Raw genomic sequence first — 20273 nt, forward strand, 5'->3', positions numbered from 1 at the left:
AGATATGGTTTTCTGCCTCTTTGTCCTCCAGGAAATAAGAGAAGATCCAAAAAAAACACAATAACCCGTAGTGGATCTACGAGATATTGGACAACCAGCCCAATCCAAATCAGAAAATGCTCGCAAGGATAAATCATTTTGAGAAAGGAAAAACAAACTTTGTTATGGACTACTTTTTGAATAACACAACACACACAAGACAACTTCCATGTGTGGTTTGCATGGTGCATGTATGAATCTGCTTAACACATGGACCGAATAGGTAATATCTAGTCAGGTGATTCTCAAATAAATTAGGCATCCAACAAGTCGCCTATACTGAGATGGACTGTTAAGCAATTCTCCTAAATCTGAAAGCTTTATGTTTTGCTCAATTGGAAAGTTCACATGTTTAGCACCCAAAAATCCACCATCTTTTAAAAATTCCAAAGTATATTTTCATTGCGAGATGGAAATACCTTTCTTTGACCGAGAAACTTCGATGCCCAAAAAATACTTCAAATCACCCAAATTTTTAATCCGAAAATGGTTATGCAAACATTTCTTGAGACCTAATATGGCATTGACATCATTACCCGAATAAGAATGTCATCACCATATATCAGCAGAGTTGTAAAAGATTTTCCTTTTTGATATGTGAATAACGAATAATTTGCTTTGGATTGAACAAATCCAACACCTTGGATAGTTGTAGAAAATTTGGCAAATCATTGTCGGGAAGCTTGTTTTAAGCCATATAATGACTTGTGAAGGTAGCACACAAGATTTTCTCCCTGTCACCAAAGACCAAGAGGTGGAGACATATAAATTTCTTCATGGAGATCACCATGAAGAAAAGCATTGTTGATATCAAGTTAGTGAAGAGACCAATTTTGGGCGGCTGCTAAAGCCAATAAACAACGAATAGTAACCATTTTAGCACTGGGAGAAAAAGTGTCATGGTAATCTATATCTTCTACTTATATGTAACCTTTCGCAACCAAACAAACTTTGGAACGCTTAATAGTACCATCCGAGTGTCGTTTGATTTTATAAACCCAACGACAATCGATGGGTTTCTTAACAGGAGGAAGAGAAGTGAGGGACAAAGTCTAGTTGGCTTTTAAAGCGGCCAATTCAGATTGTATTGCTTCTTGCCAATGGGAATAAGAAGTTGCTTCCATATAAGATGTAGGCTCAATATCTTGACTGGCAACAGCAATATAAAAGTAATGTTGTGGTGAGTAACGATGATAAAAGACAAAATTGCTAAGAGGATAACGCATTCCTTTTTGTGGACTTGATGACAAAGGCGATAGATGGTCGTGAGACGTCACTTGGTTGCAAACATAGTCACTTAAAGCCGAGGGAGGGTTATGAGGACACTGGGAACGACATAAAATAGGTTCGAAAGGAGTAGCTAGGGGTGGCATCGAGCCGAGCCTAGTCTCAAGCCTAAAATTGTTATCGAGCTCGAGCCCAAAAATTTTAACGGAGTTCGAGCCGAGCTCGAGCTTCAACATACATTTAAAATTTTTCAAAAAATATATATCAAATAAATTGTATATAAAATTATGTATACATTTTACATAAAATTGGGCATAACCTATATATATATATACATGTGTAAGATTGGGCATGACCTCTACTTAAAATTGGGCATAATCTAAGTATATAATACCTGTATAAAATTTGGCATGACCTCTACTTAAAATTAGGCATAATCTATATATATAATACCTGCATAAACACTCCATAAACACTCCATAAAATTGTCTATACATTCCATAAACACTCCATGAAATTGTTCTTACACTCCATACACTGCATAACATTATGAATAAACTCCATACAATAATCAAACACAACAAAATTAAATGAAATATCACTATCAATTTACAATCACCCAAATAAAAACTATAAATCCATTATAAATTTACAAACTATAGTTGTTTGTCTTCATGCTAGAAAAATAATATACGTCCCTGCATGAGCAAAATCTCCACCTATGACAAAATAAAAAAAATAAAATTAGTTATTATCAGATAAAAAAAATACTTTTCCATTATTAGTTACTTAATGTCGTTTAAAATATTAAAATTACCATGATGAGAAAAACATGAAAAATCATGTAGCTGGTAGCATTAAATAAAATTTTTTACCTCCCGTCGGACCGTCGCTTTCGTCTTGTCGACAAGGAAGAACTTCAGATGAAGAAATCGAAGAGGAAGAAGATAAAAGAGGAAGGATAAAAATCGATTGCAAAAAAGAGACATAATTTACATCTGTCTGTATCTAACGTATCAATTCAATGAAATATTGGGTTTAAAAATAAAATTTTTGTACTGTATTCAGAAATGTTCTGTTCTGATATGTATGATGAATACATACTTACTAGACTTGTTACAAGTCTAACATAACAAAATTGGGTTGAGTTCCATATGCATAAAAAAGATTTTTGTTTTGGTGAACAACAATTTAATTATTATGGTTGTTCCATATACGTCCACCTGTTTTATTCTATGGGCCACACTCACAGTGGTATTAGACCAAAATATAATGGGGAAATAGTAGTACTTCCTCTTTGAATAGTTAAGAGGAAAAAACAAATAAAAAAAAGGGGTTGGTTGCTCCTCATTGTAATATCCATAATTATGGTTAGAGCGGGTTCATCGAAATCAAATATTATATTTAGGAATAGGAAGAGTTCGGTTGGAAAAATTTACCATCATGTGTATTCGAGTTTCGAAATACAAACAACATCAAAATCAAATCATTCAAATATTGATTGAAAGATCATTGTTGTGTTTTGCTCGAATCAACACCGAAATCGCAGAGGAAGAAAACGTACAAAAGATAAAAATGAAAAAAAAAAATCAACACTTATAGAAACAGAGAGTGTTTGCCGTTCGGGGAAATCTCCAAAACTTTTCCAAGAATGAAGGAGCACTGCTGAAATGAAGCGAGAGTTAGAGATTTTGTAGGGTTAGGTCGGCGAAGAAAAAAAATAGAACATTAAATAAAAATCTTACCTCCCGTCAGACCGTCTCTTTGGTCTCATCGGCAAGGAAGAACTTCAGATGAAGAAATCGAAGAGGAAGAAGAAGAAATCGCAGAGGAAGAAATCGTAGATGAAAAAATTGAAGTCTTTGACAGAGAGTGAGGAATCGAAGAGGGAGAGGGAGAATGAGGGTTTTGAAGACCAAAACCCCCCATTTCCCAAGAATCCCCGCCGACGGACAACGACTTATGCAAGAAAATCATGCTGAAACGGCATAGAAATGGCAGAGAAGCATGGGAAATGGCAGAGAAGTATGGGAGATTCACAGAGACAGACTGGAAGAGAGTCCCGCGACGCGACTCTCTTCCAGTCCCGACAGACTCTCAAAAATTTTCCAAATCCCCCCGATTCCCGAATCGTCTCTCATTAAATTAACGAGTTTGCTCACGAGCCGGCTAGCCGAACCTGGCTCTGGTCGAGCTCGACTAGTTAATTTAAATAAGCCAATTTCGGATCTTGAGCTCGAGAGATAACGAATTGAACCGAGTCGGTATTGAGCCGAACTCGAGCCACTCGCGAGGCGACTTGATTCGAAGTTAGAGTGGTTCCATCCACACTTGTAAGTGGTAGCTTTCCGCACCTAACAGATCGATCTGTTGGGTTATATTGGTTAGTTGTTGTCATGGTATCAGAGCTAAGCACGCCACATCCCGCGTTCGAATCCCGTTAAAGGCGGTCAAGAATGGTCGGGGTGGGTGTCAGAGTGGTTTCGTCCACTCTTGTCGGTGGTAGCTTTTCGCACATAACAGATCGGTCTTTTGGGTGTATTGGCTAGTCGTTGTCATGATATCATAGCTGGGCATGCCATGTCCCGCGTTTGAATCCCGTGAGAGGCGATCAAGAATGGGTGGGGTGGGTGTCAGAGTGGTTTCGTCCACTCTTGTAGGCGGTTGTTTTCCACACCTAACAGATCGGTCTGTTGGGTAGTATTGGCTATCCGCTATCATTTTGACCGCCTATCTCGGGATTCAAACGCGGGACGTAGCGTGCCCAGATATAATACTATGATAACGGCTAGCCAATACAACCCAATAGACCGATTTGTTAGGTGCGTAAAGCTACTGCTTACAAGAGTGGACGAAAACACTCTGACACCCACCCCGCCCATTTTTGACCGCCTCTCACGGGATTCGAACGCGGGGCGTGGCATGCCCAGCTTTGATACCATAACAGCGGCTAGCCAATACACCCAAAAGACCGATGTGCGGAAAGCTACCGCCTACAAGAGTGGACAGAACCACTCTGGCACCCACCCCGTCCATTCTTGACCGCTTTTCACGGGATTCGAACGTGGGACGTGGCATACCCATCTCTGATACCATGATAGCGGCTAGCCAATACAACCAACAGACTGATCTGTTAGGTGCGAAAATCTACCGCTTACAAGAGTGGACGGAACCACTCTGACACCCACCCCGCCCATTCTTGACCGCCTCTCACAAGATTCGAACGCGGGACGTGGCGTGCTCAGCTCTGATACCATGACAACGACTAGCCGATACACCCAAAAGACTGATCTGTTAGGTGCAGAAAGCTATCGCCTACAAGAGTGGACAAAACCACTCTAACAACCACCTCTAGGAGTAGCAGATGATGGTGAAGGAGGAACTGGAATCAGTGGTAATGATTGTTGGTAAGGATTGGGTACAGAAAGAGGAATCACCGAACTAAATTTGAGGGAGTGGATGGAATGGACTCATAAGGAAAATAGTTTCATGAAAAACAACATCACGGTTAATGAACATTTGATGAGTGGTAAGATCATATAGCTTATAAGCTTTCTGACCAACTAGATAAACAAGAAAAATACAGCGTTTAGCTCGAGGAGCGAATTTATGGGGAACGTGCACATCAGTAGTAAATGTAAGACACCCAAAAACTCGAAGATGGGAATAAAAAGGGAGTTTGCCATAGAGCCTTTCAAAGGGAGTTTGGCGAGAAAGGAGTGATGTGGGCAAATGATTAATTATATGAACAACACTAGAAACACATTCTGGCCAAAAATGTAAATGAAGGTGGGCTTGAAAACGAAAAGCTCTAGCTGACTCAATAATATGGCAGTGCTTGCGTTCTACAACCCCATTTTGCTAGGGAGTATTGACATAAGAATTCTAGTAAGTGGTCCATTTTTGTTTAAAAAAATCTCGCATGGAAAAGAATTCTCCACTATTATAATCCGAATGTTGGCTATAGAAACATGAAATTGTGTTTAGACAAAACAGAAAAAATTGTCAATTAAATGTTGTTTCACTTTTGTGATGCATAAAAAATACCCATGTGAATCTAGAATAATCGCCTATAATAGTCAAAAAATATTTCACACTAGAAAGAGAGGCAGTTTTACAGGGGCCTCTAATATGACAATAAATTAATTCAAAAGGTCTAACAGACAAAATTGAACTAACAAAAAAAGGAAGTCTACTTTGTTTTGAAAAAGTACAAACATTTCAAGCATTATTAGACTGGAATGAGAAATCTAACAAATATTTTGCCATAAAATCTAATCTAGAGAAAAATAAATGCCCCAATCGGCGATAGAAAAGAAAAGGTAACCTGATGACCGGGTGAACGACAAGAAGTGGTTGCTGCAAATGGAGGTGGAGGTTTTGGCTTCTCTAATGCTAATACAACAAATGATAAAATTTGTCTCATTGTTCACCTGCGGGAAAAAGGTTACTGAACAATTGAAATCTCTGGTAACTCGACTCACTGACATTAAATCCACATTAAAGGATATCACACCAAACACATTTTTTAAACTAAGAACAGAAGTCAAAAGTAAATTCCCAATGGATCATAACAACTTGTACCAGACATTAAATCCACAGGATATCATCACACCAAACACATTTTTTAAACTAACAACAGAAGTCAAAAGTAAATTCCCAAAAGAGTGTTCTTGTTGCTGGAGATGATGAAGAAATGAAGAAATGTTGTGCTGGAGATGATGAAGAAATGAAGAAATGTTGTCTGTGGAGATGATGAAGAAATGTTGTCTGTTGTATAACTATCGATAATCAAAGCGACAACGGTAGCATCATTAGCTTCCATAACGGTCACAATAAGAGGAGTATTAACCTAAATACCCTTAAAAGTATTAACCTAAATACCCTTTATCAAATCTTTTTATTTTTTATTTCTTATTATTAATTAAACTAATAATTTTATTTTACTTCATGATTATATTATTATTTTATACTACAGTGAAATATTTATTTATCATTATTAATACTATATTAAATTACTTAAATATAATTAAAATATCGTCAAAGTAAACATTATAAAAGTACAACATTTTTTGTTTGAATATTCTATATTTTATAATTAATTAAATTTATAATTTAATTTTTAACTCGTAATTATTATTTGTTTAAGTTTGTGCAGACACTTACTCTTCCTAATTTTTCTACGAAAAGGTCAATCTTAAAAACTTCCCCCGACACTCGTTCTGGCAAGTTCGAGTTCAGAAGAAAAAAGGGAAAGTAAATCGATTTTCGGATTTTCTGCTCAGATTAGCCTATTTGTTCTTCATAATTTCCTCCCTCTGAAACTCGCGAACAATTTCCGGGAAAAGAAGCCATTAAATAACTCTCAGTTAACAACAGAGACACATTACCGAAGCAGTATTACAGACTCTCACGAAGAACTGAAAATAAAACCAGAAACAAGAAACCCATCTGCAAATTTTAAATAAAAAAACTGAGAAAAGAAGAAACAGATTCAAATGCATGCACATCCAATAAAAGAGCCGCCCCAACCAGAGCCGATTCTGGTTCGCCATCTCCGGAGCTTAAGTAGTAGTCATCTGCTGACCATAGTGCTCCGCTCGCTCCCTTATCTCCTTTGCCTTGCTTGCCAAAGTCATCCGCACCTGATCCAGCTGATCCGCCCCCACCGGATGCTTCCCGGTCACGTACTTATATATCCAAGACAGCACCGAGAGCGCAGCCACCCCGAAGCCCCCCGACGACAGAAACCCAGCGCCGATGAGGCAAACCGCGATGGCAGCCGGTACCAGCACCGGGCTGAATATCACCAGCAGCGGCGTCATCAGCGTGATTCCGACCACAGTCCCTGCCAGCGTGAGCCCCGACAGCACCAGCATGGAGCCACCTAGGGTGACAGCGGTCGCCGCCTTGACGGCCTGGTACGACTTGGGCTGTTGCTGCTGTTGCTGACCCTCCGCCATTGGAACAAAACCCAGGAAAAGCGAAAATAAGAAGCCGATGCTTCTCCGGCCGGTGGCTGTAGATTCAGAAAAACAATAGAAGACTTGAACTGACAAGGGAGGATTAGCGAAGGCTTATATAAAAGAGACGACGACGACGCGTGGAGAAGTACGTAGGTTGGCGAGGCACGTGCCTATGGCCTTCTCAGGCAGAGCTCTGCATGTTGGCGGCTCCGGCGTCGGTCGGACTCGTGTCCCTAGAGATGTCAGAAGGAGCCCACAGTTTCGCTTCTGTCGAAAACAAGGAACGGAAAGAGGATATACGAGACATCGTAGCCGTTCGTACTTCCCTCCTGTTGGCAGATGAAGATGTACCAAACATGTTGGGCCTTAGAGATGAAACTCCTCCCCCATGGGCTTATGTTGGATATATATATAATGAGAGATAGAGAGAGCAAAAGGACAATCATGGGCTTCATTTCTGTGTGCCTTAATTTTTTATGAAAATAAATCAAACGTAACGCTTCATGTATTCTTCAATAGTAGTATACTTCACATCTGGGTACAGTTTGATGCTTCCTCCTCATCACTCAACTCAAAATTGGTCAAGCACGCCGCATAGTATATGTGATAATTGTGAACAATGGCCAAGTGCAGCCCCAATGGCTTCCCTGTTGCAAAAACATATCTGTTTACATGTTGCTATGCAGTTCAAGAAACCCCAAAGCAAGAAAGAGAGAGAAGAGTGATCACCTTCCATGCTTCTGAAGCATTCTTCTACAGTCATGTTGCTCTTCTTCAATTCATGTCCAATTAGTTTTTCCCAAATTTGGACGATCTCTCCTTGTGATAGTATATTGGCTGGGGGTTTTATGAATATGGCCTTGTTCAAGGTACATGGATCATCAATCGTCTTCACGACGTAAGTACCAATATCCTTCTCATCGTTGCACACAACTATTCAGAAAAAGAAGTCACTCAACTCCATTAAAGGTCTGTTCATGAAGCGAACCAGTTAACTTTAAAACTAGATCATGTAGGCTAACATTTGACATTTTCATCGCCATAGAGGCTACATTCTAGGCGTGAAGGGATCAGAGATCCAATCTGGCCAAGGCCGCCAAGGAAGTAGCCATTGCAACAATTTGCAGAGACATAGGTGTGTGGAATGCCGGCAGCTTCGATTGCTCGTCGAACCTTGCACTTATCTTTGAAGAGTTGGTTGTCGGGAGGGAGTGAGTCCACCATCTTATCTGGGTCCATTCCCAACTTGGAAGGTATAAACCGCTGCCGAGAAAAGACTCAATTATGAGAGAGTGCAGAAACATGCCTAAAATTCTTATAAACTTTTTGAAGTTTTCTGTTAATTCTATCGAGTTCGTATTTGCTGCAAATCTCAAACCCCATTTGCTGCATGAATCTATTCAAACAAAAGAAGAAAAGAGTTCCTCATCAGGATGTTGCCAACTTCTTTGATGACATCCACCAGCTTCAACTGCTCCAAGATGGTATCCCTGAGGTGGTTTCCGGCAACAGCTGATATCACGGTGTCAACCTGTTTGACGACTTCCATGAGACTAGCTCTGTCGTCCAAACACCCTGGCAAGAGGATTGCACCCTCTTGCTTGAATTCCAGTAGCATTTCCTGTTGGAACATAACCTTGATCCATAAAGCCCAACAAAAAGAAGCTTCAGATTTTCAGTATGCTGGCACAATCGAGGTCGGCAAGAACCATGCGCTGGCAAGGAAGTCGGCAAAGGACGTAGGCAAGAACAATGCGCTGGCAAGGAAGTCGACAAAACCAGTAAACATGCTCGGCAAAGATGAAAGGTGTATGCGGTGCCGATTAAATCTACATGTCTATAAATAGGACCGTAAACTATATAATCTAGAATCCAAAAATAAGAGAAAAGTTCAGAGAGCTTGTTGTCCGAGAGCGGTAAAATTTTTTTGGGAGAGAGAGCATCGATTATATTTCCAACAGTGGTATTAGAGCCAAGAGCCAAGAAGCCACTCGAGCTAATCTACACAGATGTATGCGGACCTATCAAGCCAAACTCTTTAGGTAAAAGCAACTACTTTCTTTTATTTATTGATGATTGTTCAAGAAAAAACATGGGTATATTTCTTGAAACAAAAATTAGAATGTTTGAAGTCTTCAAGAAATTCAAAGCTTCAGTAGAGAAGGAAAGTGGTAAAGAAATCAAAGCCATGAGATCTAATCGAGGAGGAGAATTTACTTCCAAAGAATTTTAGGAATTTTGCAAAGTCAATGGAATTCGTCGACCACTGACAGTTCCTAGATCTCCCCCAAAAAATAGAGTGGCAGAAAGAAAGAACTGAACTATTCTCAATATAGTTCGGAGTATACTTGAAAGCAAGAAATTACCTAAAGAGTTTTGGGCAGAAGTTGTGGCGTGTGCGGTTTACTTATCAAAACGATCTTCAACAAAAAGTGTTTGGGGAAAAAACACCACAAGAAACATGGAATGGAAAAAAAGCTTGGCATCTCCCGCTTAAGAGTCTTTGGGAGTATAGCTCATGCACATATACCAGATGAAAGAAGAACCAAGCTTGATAACAAAAATGAAAGTTTTATCTTCATTGGTTTTGATGAACATTCCACAGGCTATAAGTTGTATAATTCAGACAGTAAGAAGACAGTAATCTGTCGAGACGTGGTGTTTGACGAAGAAGGATTATGAGATTTTAGATCTCATAACAGTGACTTCAAATCTCCCCTCCATCTGAAGATGGACCAATATCGGTCGAACAGAATGGAAAAATGAAACTAGAGCCAATGACTCCATCTACTGCAATTACACCCGAAGATGAGTAACCTTCGTCACATTCACGTGGGAGCCAAAGAATCGCGCCACGGATACGAAGTCTTCAAGAAATATATGAAGAAATCTAGATATCTGGTAATCTCACTCTTTTCTGTCTTTTTTCTGATTGTGAACCAGTAAGCTTCCAAGAAGCTACTCAAGCAAAGAAATGGCAAAATGCCATGGATGAAGAAATTATGGCTATCGAGAAGAACAATACTTGGGAACTCGTTCCACTCCCTAAAGGGCATAAACCCGTTGGTGTTAAATGGGTGTACAAGACAAAGAGAAATGCCAAGGGAGATGTCGAAAAACACAAGGCAAGATTAGTAGCAAAAGGATACAGCCAGAGAGTCGGCATTGACTATGATGAGGTATTTGCTCCTGTTGCCCGTTTAGAAACTATAAGACTAATCATTTCTCTTGCAGCTCAAAACAAATGGAAAATTCATCAAATGGATGTAAAGTTTGTATTCCTAAATGGAGTTCTAGAAGAAGAAGTTTACATCGAGCAACCTTTAGGGTATAAAGAGAAGGGAAATGAAGACAAAGTTTTGAAGTTAAAGAAGGTTCTTTACTGGCTAAAACAAGCACCAAGAACATGGAATAGCCGGATTGACAAGTATTTCCAAGAGCATGGTTATACAAAATGTCCATACAAGTATGCCTTCTATATCAAGATCAAAGAGGATGTGCTGATTATGTGCCTATACGTGGATGATTTGATCTTTACAGGTAATAATCCAAACCTGTTTCATGACTTCAAGAAAGAAATGGCCAAAGAATTTGAGATGTCAGATATCGGGCTCATGACGTATTATCTTGGCATCAATGTGAAACAAGAAGAAGATGGAATTTTTATTTCACAGAAAGGCTATGCAAAAGAACTCTTGAAAAAGTTCAAGATGGAAAATTGCAAGTCAACCAACACACCGATGGAATACGGAATCAAGATGTCAAAGCTTGAAGAAGGAGAAAATGTAGATCCAACCTTTTTCAAAAGTTTGATAGGCAGTCTACGTTATCTAACCTGTACAAGGCCGGATATTCTTTATGTAGTTGGACTGGTCAACCACTACATGGAATCTCCAACAACCACCCATTTCCAGGCCGCAAAGAATATTCTTCGTTATTTAAAAAGTACTATGAACTTAGGCTTATTTTATTCAGTTTTTAAAAATTACAAGCTTATTGGATATAGCGATAGCGATAGCGATTGGGGTGGAGACATAGATACCCGAAGGAGTACTACTGGATTTGTATTTTTCATGGGAAATACCGCCTTCACATAGATGTCAAAGAAACAACAAATTGTCACATTGTCGACTTGTGAAGCAGAATATGTTGCAGCTACTTCAAGTGTTTGTCATGCTATTTGGCTCAGAAATCTATTGAAAGAAATAGGCTTAATACAAGAAGAGCCTACCAAAATCTATGTCGACAACAAGTCAGTCATTGCTCTAGCAAAGAATCCAGTATTCCATGATCGAAGCAAGCACATCAACATTTGCTACCACTATATACGGGAGTGCATTGCAAGAAAGGATGTGCAAGCTGAATATGTGAAGTCACAAGATTAAGCTGCAGATATTTTTACCAAGCCATTGACAAGTGAAAACTTCATAAGATTAAGGACTCTACTTGGAGTTACAGGATCAAGTTTAAGGGGGAGTGTTGGAACATAACCTTGATCCATGAAACCTAGCAAAAAGAAGCTTCGAATTTTCAGTGTGCTGGCACAATCGAGGTCAACAAGAGAGGTCGGCAAGAACCATGCGCTGGCAAGTAAGTTGGCAAAGGAGATCGACAAGAACAATACGCTAGCAAGGAAGTTGGCAAAACCAGTAAAAATGTTCGACAAAGATGAAAGGTGTATGCGGTGCTGATTAAATCTACATGTCTATAAATAGGACCGTAAACTATGTAATCTAGAATCCAGAAATAAGAGAAAAGTTCAGAGAGCTTGTTGTCTGAGAGCGTTAAAATTTCTTTGGGAGAGAGAGCGTCGGTTATATTTCCAACATTTCCACCTTCTCTATGTCATAAAGGTTCTCATTCCTGAACAGAACATAGATGGGATGTCCCATGGCCAGGCTAGCCCTCACCATCCCCCGCCCCATATGGCCGATTTCGCCGATGATAAGCACTCTACTACTACTTCCCTCGGCCATCTCTTCTCTGCCTTCCCTATGACTTGTGTAGTCTTTAATGGAACCAGTCCTCACCTACCCCTGCTGGCTTCATTCAACTTTTCTTCTGTTTGTAGAATGAAGACTAGTTCCATCCTAACCAACATTATTCACCCAATCTATAGTCTACTCATTTAATCTCTGAAAGATGGAATAGTATTTTGTCTTCTATTTTAGTCTCAGAACTCAGATGAGAAGGAAAGATGAGAGACAAAGATGCTGGGTTTTGCCTGTGTTATAAATCTAGTTTTGTAAGGACTTTGAAGAATGTTTTTATCTCCTTGAAAACTATGAAGATGCTGGTTGAGGCCATGGATGTTGATCTGGTCTTGAGGGTGAAACCAGGAGTTGCTGGCAACAATCTGGATGGTTGTCTTTTCTTGTTTTTTTTGTTTTTCTTTAATTTAAAAATTTCCTGACCTAAACTCAACTGACCTTCTTGAAACAGTGAAGCAAAACAACATAAAGATGCCAACAAGTGGAAGTCTTATTGAATGACATTAAACAAGAACATTTCAAAGGATATTAAAAAAGCACTATGAATCTATATCATAGGTTTTATTAAATTTTTCTAACTTTATAAAAAGATCAAATTGCGTTTATAAAAGTAACCCAATCACTTTAATATGAGGCCTCTAGGAATCTACATAAGAAATTTGTACTAAAATAGTTTGCGATTGTTCAATTACATGACATTAAATGAGTGACACATTGATCGATCAGACATAAACATCACTAATTAGAGGCACTTTGATCTTTTTGCATCATTCGTTAAAGATAATTAACAAAATATAATAGTAAGTGAACCCAGTATTTTTGGTGGAATTATAGCTATTTTTAGGTATTAATTTTAACTAAAAAATATGCAAATATTCATGTAGTATTCTAGTGATATATAACTAATTTACCTTTTCAAGAAAAAAAATGTAATATGGTAACAAACCAAGATTAGGGCTAGAAATGAGCTGAAATACAACCAATTAACAAAAGCACCAATGGGAATCCCCTTTTTAGAACAAGTGGGTTTCAATTTTACCCTATAATTTGATAAATGCGAGATCCAACCATAGAAGAAACTAAGCCATAGTTGTCGATATTTTTTTTTTCTTCCGTCACCCAATATAAACCTAACGATGAAGGAATCATTATCTATCAAATTGTAACTATGAAGTGATCTATAGTTAAATTATTAGCATTGATCTTATCCACTAATCAGTTGTATGAAAATTAAAAAATATCTAGTTTTTATTAAAAAATTTAAAAAAAGATACTCAAGGCAGTTGTATATGTAACATAATATATAGGACCAAATATGTACTTATATGTTGCTTGCACTTAAGTATATAAAAATAATGACAGTTCTTTAGATCGTTTGTGCCATTATAGAAATATAAAATGACAGGAAGAATTTTTTTTTTTACCAAAAATTTCTACTAGAAAATAGTTTTGTTGGATTTTTTTTAGGGAATTTTATTGTTCTACCCAATTTTTTTTAAAATAATAACATAAATAATCAAATTTTCAACTTTGACTGGTCAATTACACATGTGTAAAACCAAAAGTGATACGTAAGCTATGACTGCTTACGTGGTGCCACATCATAACACCACATCAACACCCGAAGAGTCTAACGATATGTCACCCACCACGTCATCGGGAAGCTAAGTCACCCTACATGCAGGATGTCACGTCGTCCTACCACGTCATCAACTGCCACATAAGCCCTCCATGTGAGTGTACCCTTTTTCTCCCATTTTCTTTTCATGATTGATTTAGGTTATTTTGTAATTAAAAATCATTTTAAAAACATTAATGTCTGGTTTTAAAAAATCTTACACATTTCGTTTCATTACATTCACTTTAATATAATAAAAATATAAAATTAATTATAAATTATTTAAAAAATATTTTTAATATAATTAATATCTTATTTTACTTAATACCTTAATACCTTAATGTAATTATTTTTATTTAGTTATTATTTAATTTAATAAAATATTTAATAAAAAATAATTTATTTTTTAAAATTCTTATTTGTTGGTACAAATGTTCTACCTTATTTTTTATAATAACATAATACAAAATTCGTATTTTAATTAATTAAATTTTTTATTCTTAGCTATTCAATACCTTTTATTATCTATTTAAATATTTTTAATAGAATTATTTTAAAGTTTAAAAATCTAATTTATAGGTACACCTTTTATACCTTATATTTAAAAACAATTAGTTATTTTTAAAAAAATATTTACATTTTTTAGAAAATAAATATTTTTAATAAAATATTTAATTTAAAAATTCTTAAATTATTTTTTAAATATTTATTCAATCACATGGCACGACGATGTGGCTTCCCAAAGACGTGACAGATGATATGTTGTTAAAGTCATGTGCTGATGTGGCATGATGATGTGTCACCATTTAGGTAGTCAAAACTTATGTGTTACCTTTAACTGTATACACGTGCATTTGATCGGTCAAAGTTTGGTATTTATGATATTAAGTAAAAAAATTGGATAGTACAATAAAATTATTAGTTTTCTTACGTTTATGCCATCATAAGAAATTACAAGAAAATTAACCATAGTAGACAAGGTGGAGGTATGAGGGATGAGTGACCAGTTCTTAACTAAAAAGAAAGGAAAAAAGGATATAACATGCATCTCTAGGGGGGGGCATAAAAACAGGGAGGCAAAAGAAGGAAAGAGCAGGTGGGAAGAGACGGAGAAAGAAGATGAAGAAGAAGACGCGATTGCTTTATCAAGTATAAAAGGTATTCCATCAGCTTTCTATGCGTGTGGAAGCAGTTCAGATTGTAGTATCCCAAGAGTGCAAACTTTTGACGAAGATGGAATGAGCTTTTTTATAGCACGCAAGCAAAGTTGAAAAAACTTCTCTGGTAGTTAGATCGTAGCTGTTCAATTACGAATGGTTCAGTTTCATTTTTTTTTTTTTTTCATTTTAAATGGAGCTGTTTAGTTGCAGACTTCCAACCTTATATGCGTCCGTCCAATGATGACTTCCGGCAGGTTCCCGAACATCTCGGATCCTTTATAAAGCGGCGAATGCGCTGCCGGACAATCCAAATATTTGATTAAATAAAAATCCACCAGATCCGAGGCAAGGGACAGCTTGAAAGAGAAGAGTACTGACATTCTACACATTCTACAAACGAACCTGTGATCAAATAAAAGACAAACGGTGCATTGTTTAATCGGGAAAACGAATGTACGATCCTTTTAGCAGGGCTTTTGAATCCTTCCTGTTTCGCTTTTTTCACGGCTGGTAATTCCATTTAAAGTAATCCCCCTTTCGCTCTGTAACGTCGCTCTTTTAAGATAAGCCCAAATTTGAGAGCAAGTAGTAAACAGTACCCAGTGTGAGATGATATTGTAGCTGTACTGGGTAGGAATGGATATCTCCATCCAACAACCATAGCATCGGATCGAGGGATCGTCGTCGTCATCATCAGCAGCACTAGCAAGAACAGTAAGACGTACACTACTGTCTGTTCTGTGGGGTTTCTTCCAGCTGGTAGCAGCGAACGAGGGAGAAAAAGGGTGCTTCGCTTTTCATCGACCATTGAATAAGAAACCGTAGCCGCAGCAGAACAGGGTTTATTCGTTCCCTTTTCGCGTTTCTAATCATCCGTCTCGTTCGTCGCTCTAACGGATGTCCGTTTCTTTACAGAACTCAGAGACGGATAACTGTACAAGAAGAAGACACAGAATGGTCCATTTCCAATTGATTCCCAAGCGTGTTTTTTTTGGGGACCGAGCCATTGATAAGACACCATTGCCGTCGGAAAGCCAAAGAAACCTGAAAAGAAAATTTAATTAATTCACTCCGGCGAGTCAGAAACAGATCAGATCATACGACTCAATACGCAGCCACCGACCGGTCGGAGGATTAACCTCTGGCCTCTGCCTGTCTTCAGGAGATGACAAAGACTCAACAGATTCAATTTAGAACAATGGAGTTTATACATGCGCTTCACAAACAACCCAGCGACAACCTTCGTTCAATTCCATGTACAGAGATAATGGCCACCCACCCTCTCGGAGAAAGGGGAAAATAAGAAGAAGAAAACAAAATTCGTATGTACAGATGAGAAAAAAAAAAACTTTGTCCCTGATCAATACTTCTTTACTTTCAACAATGGCAAAGAGAATAGATATGATGGAAGATGATTCATGCATCCCTTCAGTTACTTGCAACTGTTTGAATGTCCTCAAACAAGAATTGCCTCATCTCTTGGAACCCAGAACCTTGGGGCTTCACCAACCAGATCGAGCCAAATGCATTTGACCGCTTACTTAAATTAAAAACAGCCTGCTCGCCTGCACAATCCCTCAAGTGCCTCTGCAAAAACACCAGAGAAGCCAGTCAATGCCTGGAACACCCCAGGCAAGCCCGTTTGTATGTTGTTTAGAGTCATGGCACGCGTCACCTCCACTGCCTTGGCATGCCTTGCCATCTCATCTTCTACCTTCCTCCTACAGACTGTAAGTTCTTCCTTCTTCTCTGCAAGTGGATCCCGTGCATCAAATACTTGTCCATTATCAGGTCCTGGGTCAGGAACTCCAATACCCACCATTGAATACGACTGGTAAAACTTTTTCTCAATATGCCTCAATGCCATTGATTTCTTCTCGAGTTCCTTTGCGGCACTCTCTGTCCTCTTCTTGATCTTGACCTCTTCTGCCTGCTTTTCTGCTATTGCATGAACTACCCTAACAAAGCTCTTGATAGATTCAGAGGCAACAGTATCAGGGACACGGTCAAGAGCTTGTTTCCACTCATCACAGAAAGTATACAGGTCAGAGGCAACTCTTGTGACAACGGGGGTGTCTCTGTCAGGATTGTGCTCCCCAACACTAACGAGGCTATGCTTGAGCCACCCATGGATGGACCTGACATACTCACGTAGGTAATTTATAAGGCGGCAGAAGCTAGAGTGCCACTCTGATACGGCAGATTCAAGGTGATGAGTTGCTTGACGATGGAGATCTGAGGTAGACTCGCCAGCTATGGATCTGTTGACTAGAAAACTTACCTGTTGGACAATTTCATTCTGAACCTCATGGAACTGGTTCATGGATCGCCACATCCGCATCAGCCTGCAACAAGAATAATGGTTTTTTAGCATTCAAGATTACATTTGAATCAATCACAGAACTAACTGAATAATTTATTGGTCACTAAAGGAAGTGACAGGATCATCTAGGCCTAGCTGAGGCCATTGCATTTAATCTTTCATAACCAGTGTTCACATCATTTTCTTTCCAAGAAATAAATTCATGTCCTATGTGAAACACTCGAGACAATCTGGCAGAAAATTCTAAATTGCCATCTTTAAGCAGAAGCAATGATGCATCAATTACTCTTACATTCTACCACTAATTCTCACAGTAAACCAATTAAGCAAAGGCTACTCAAAAGTCATTTTATTAACCAATTAGAGAGAAAAGGGGCTGATGCACTACCAGCAGAATGAGAGTGAGATTTAAAGAGTAGCCAGATGTATTACCCACAACAAAGTTCAACAAGCTGTGGTGCCATTTCATTGTCTCTGACTTTTGTAATAGCCGATGAAGTGGCGGATACAGCCTCAGATGTGACCACTATAAGTGACTGCAACCTCTTTATTGAAGCCTTGGTCTTGTCCAATTTTGCTACTTCATGTCCTCTGTACTCCTGGCTCTGCAACGATGAAAGCTTCTTCTCGTGCTCAATCTTCACTCCCTCTCTTGCCTGCGAATTCCACAGATGCATTCATATCTCAGTCCAATCCTAGAATTTGTGTGAAGCTACGATTTCATTGACACAAAGAGAATACTTTTACTGTTTGCAGAAGTTAACCAAAATGGGAGTGGGCTTCCGCCCAAGAAGAAGGTGATGAACTCGTTTCACCGTACTAGCGCCGGGGATTTTAAGCATCTTCTTCGTGTAGGGATGGCTGACTGGTACGTATTAGATAACATCAGCGGGGAGATTACAAAGAGATCGCAAGCCCTGTTCAGCTGAATGCAACATTTGGAAATTCGTATATCCCCAGATGACAAAAGAAAATCATCCCGCCATGAATTTCTCCAAGAATAGGTACGAAGACAAAAGTTAATCAGAAACGACCGAATCAGAAGGGGAGGATGGGAAATAACTGAAACCGGGTGACCCGTCGCACTCACTCACATCCGTGTCCTCAGTTCCCACTAAAAACAGCCCTGCCACCGCAAATCCTTTACTGCTGGTAAAACGACAAGAACAACCAGACTCACCAGACCGTCAAATTTTGACGAGGGAGCTCGTGGAGCGTCCACAATAACCTGGAGGCGACCTGCAACGACCCGGTAACCTCGGGGCAATATCGTAACATTCGGAAGATTTATTTTGCGATTGCAGGAGGGTATTTACGTCATTCAAGGACTCCGCCGTCCGACAGCGCAGCGGTGTGGGCCGGTGCGGTGGAAGTAAAAGCTGGTGAGATAAGACTCGAGTAATGAAGAGTACCTTGACTTCCTCGTAGAGCTTCTTCTCCCACGCGAGTAACCGCTCCAGCGTCGAGCAATGGCTTTTCGGGCCGTCCGAAACGCCCAGCGAATCGGTATCGAGTTTGTACCGTATCTCGAGGGGCGGCTTCGATGTCCAGTTTGAAGACAAGTTGCTCAAGATGCTGCTCGAATGGTAGACCGTCTCTGTGATCGTCCAATGAGCAGAAACAAACAAGAAACGAAGTTCAGAAACGTTGAGAATGATTGGAGTGGGGAGGAATTTGGAAGTTGTGGTTTTCTCTTCTTACTCTTTAATTGTCGGAAACTTCGGTCGAATTGGGCGCGACTTGTTTCGAGAAGATCGGAGACGGGTTCGCCCGCAGCCGCCGCTTTCTGGAAATTTTCTTCGATGGCGGCAACGATTTCCGCCAGATCCCGATGGAAAACGACAACTTTTAAATCCCCCATGTCGGCGGTGACGGAAGATCCCGCCTCGGACTTCTCCGGGCGTCGGAAATTCCCCGACATTGGCGGGAAAGCGGCGGGGATGTGCTGGCTTTCGACTTCAGATCCGAAATTCGACCGCGTCGCCGCTTCCGACTTGGACTCCACGTCGGCGTCGTCGTCGGATTTCGAATCGGAGCTGGTGCTGCTGAACCTATCGTGATCGTGATCGCCCCAATCGCTGCACTGAACCTCCTCCCTCTCAGTCTCCTCCTCTTCGTCATCGTCGTCATCGTTATGTTCCTCCTTGTTTCGCGGGAAAAAGTCAGACCCCGGCGGGGAAGGAGGGTAGAAATTTTCCCAGTTCCAGACGGAAGAAGCCTGAGAAGGCGTAGAAGCGTAGGTGGAATTTGAAGGGAAGGAAGGGTACTTGCGGTAAGTCTTTTTGGGAGGGGAGGGGCTAGATTCGGAAAGGATGTGGGGGAGTTTGGAGCTAGCAATAGTGGGGGAAGCGGAAGGAAAGAAATGCGGCGGCGGAGGCGGAGGAGGAGGTGGCGGCGTAGGCGGAGCTGGGTTGGCAGCCGATGAGACGGAGGAAGGCTGACGGTTCAAAAACACGGGGGGAGGCTGGCCGGAGATGGCGAGAGGCTCACCTTTGGCGAAGTCGGAGAGGGCGGAGGCAGTGAGATGGAGTGATCGGAGATAGTCAGAGTGGGCGGCGGCGAGGTGGTGTCTGGAGTAGACCGCCTGTTTCATGAAGCGTCGCCGCTCCTTGCAACGGCGGACGGTGTCCTCATTGTCGAGCTTGGAGGCGGTGCAGCCCATTGAACGCTGGTGGCGAGTGTTTGGATTTTAGAGAGAGAGCGAGAGAGAGACGAGTAAACTGCACAGAGCTACCTTATACTCCTCTCCTCTCCCTCTCTCTTTCTCTCTCACTGTCCCATCGCGTTATGGCTATCTTTTCTCTTTCTCCATCAGTCAAATAAAATTCACTTTAACGCAACATTGGACATCTCCCTGCCATTAAACAAACCATACTTTTTCCTCTTTTTGTTCTCTACACAGTTCACACCTTACGTACTCTTGAAACCTTTTCAATTCTCCCTTTCTTA

The 20273-nt window shown here is 39.9% G+C and overlaps 2 protein-coding genes across 2 annotated transcripts; both read right to left on the reverse strand.

Moving 5' to 3' along the window:
* Nucleotides 1-6830: 6830 nt before the first annotated feature.
* On the reverse strand, nucleotides 6831-12157 carry LOC137934347 (bifunctional pinoresinol-lariciresinol reductase 2-like). Its single transcript, XM_068778630.1, has 6 exons — nucleotides 12068-12157; nucleotides 8665-8868; nucleotides 8255-8498; nucleotides 7962-8165; nucleotides 7775-7879; nucleotides 6831-7285 (listed from the first exon to the last, which is right to left on the reverse strand). Exons 1-6 carry the CDS (start codon nucleotides 12155-12157, stop codon nucleotides 6831-6833), a joined length of 1302 nt encoding a protein of 433 aa, XP_068634731.1.
* A 4010-nt stretch (nucleotides 12158-16167) lies between these two features.
* On the reverse strand, nucleotides 16168-20018 carry LOC137934908 (nitrate regulatory gene2 protein-like). Its single transcript, XM_068779492.1, has 4 exons — nucleotides 19026-20018; nucleotides 18737-18921; nucleotides 17757-17980; nucleotides 16168-17346 (listed from the first exon to the last, which is right to left on the reverse strand). The coding sequence occupies exons 1-4, from the start codon at nucleotides 19984-19986 to the stop codon at nucleotides 16548-16550; spliced, it is 2169 nt and encodes a 722-aa protein (XP_068635593.1). The 5' UTR covers nucleotides 19987-20018; the 3' UTR covers nucleotides 16168-16547.
* Nucleotides 20019-20273: the final 255 nt, after the last annotated feature.

Source organism: Aristolochia californica, unplaced genomic scaffold, assembly GCF_029961685.1.
Source record: "Aristolochia californica isolate CCGP_79_NKW_82.1479 unplaced genomic scaffold, dmAriCali1.0.hap1 SCAF_6, whole genome shotgun sequence".
NCBI classification, from domain to species: domain Eukaryota; kingdom Viridiplantae; phylum Streptophyta; class Magnoliopsida; order Piperales; family Aristolochiaceae; genus Aristolochia; species Aristolochia californica.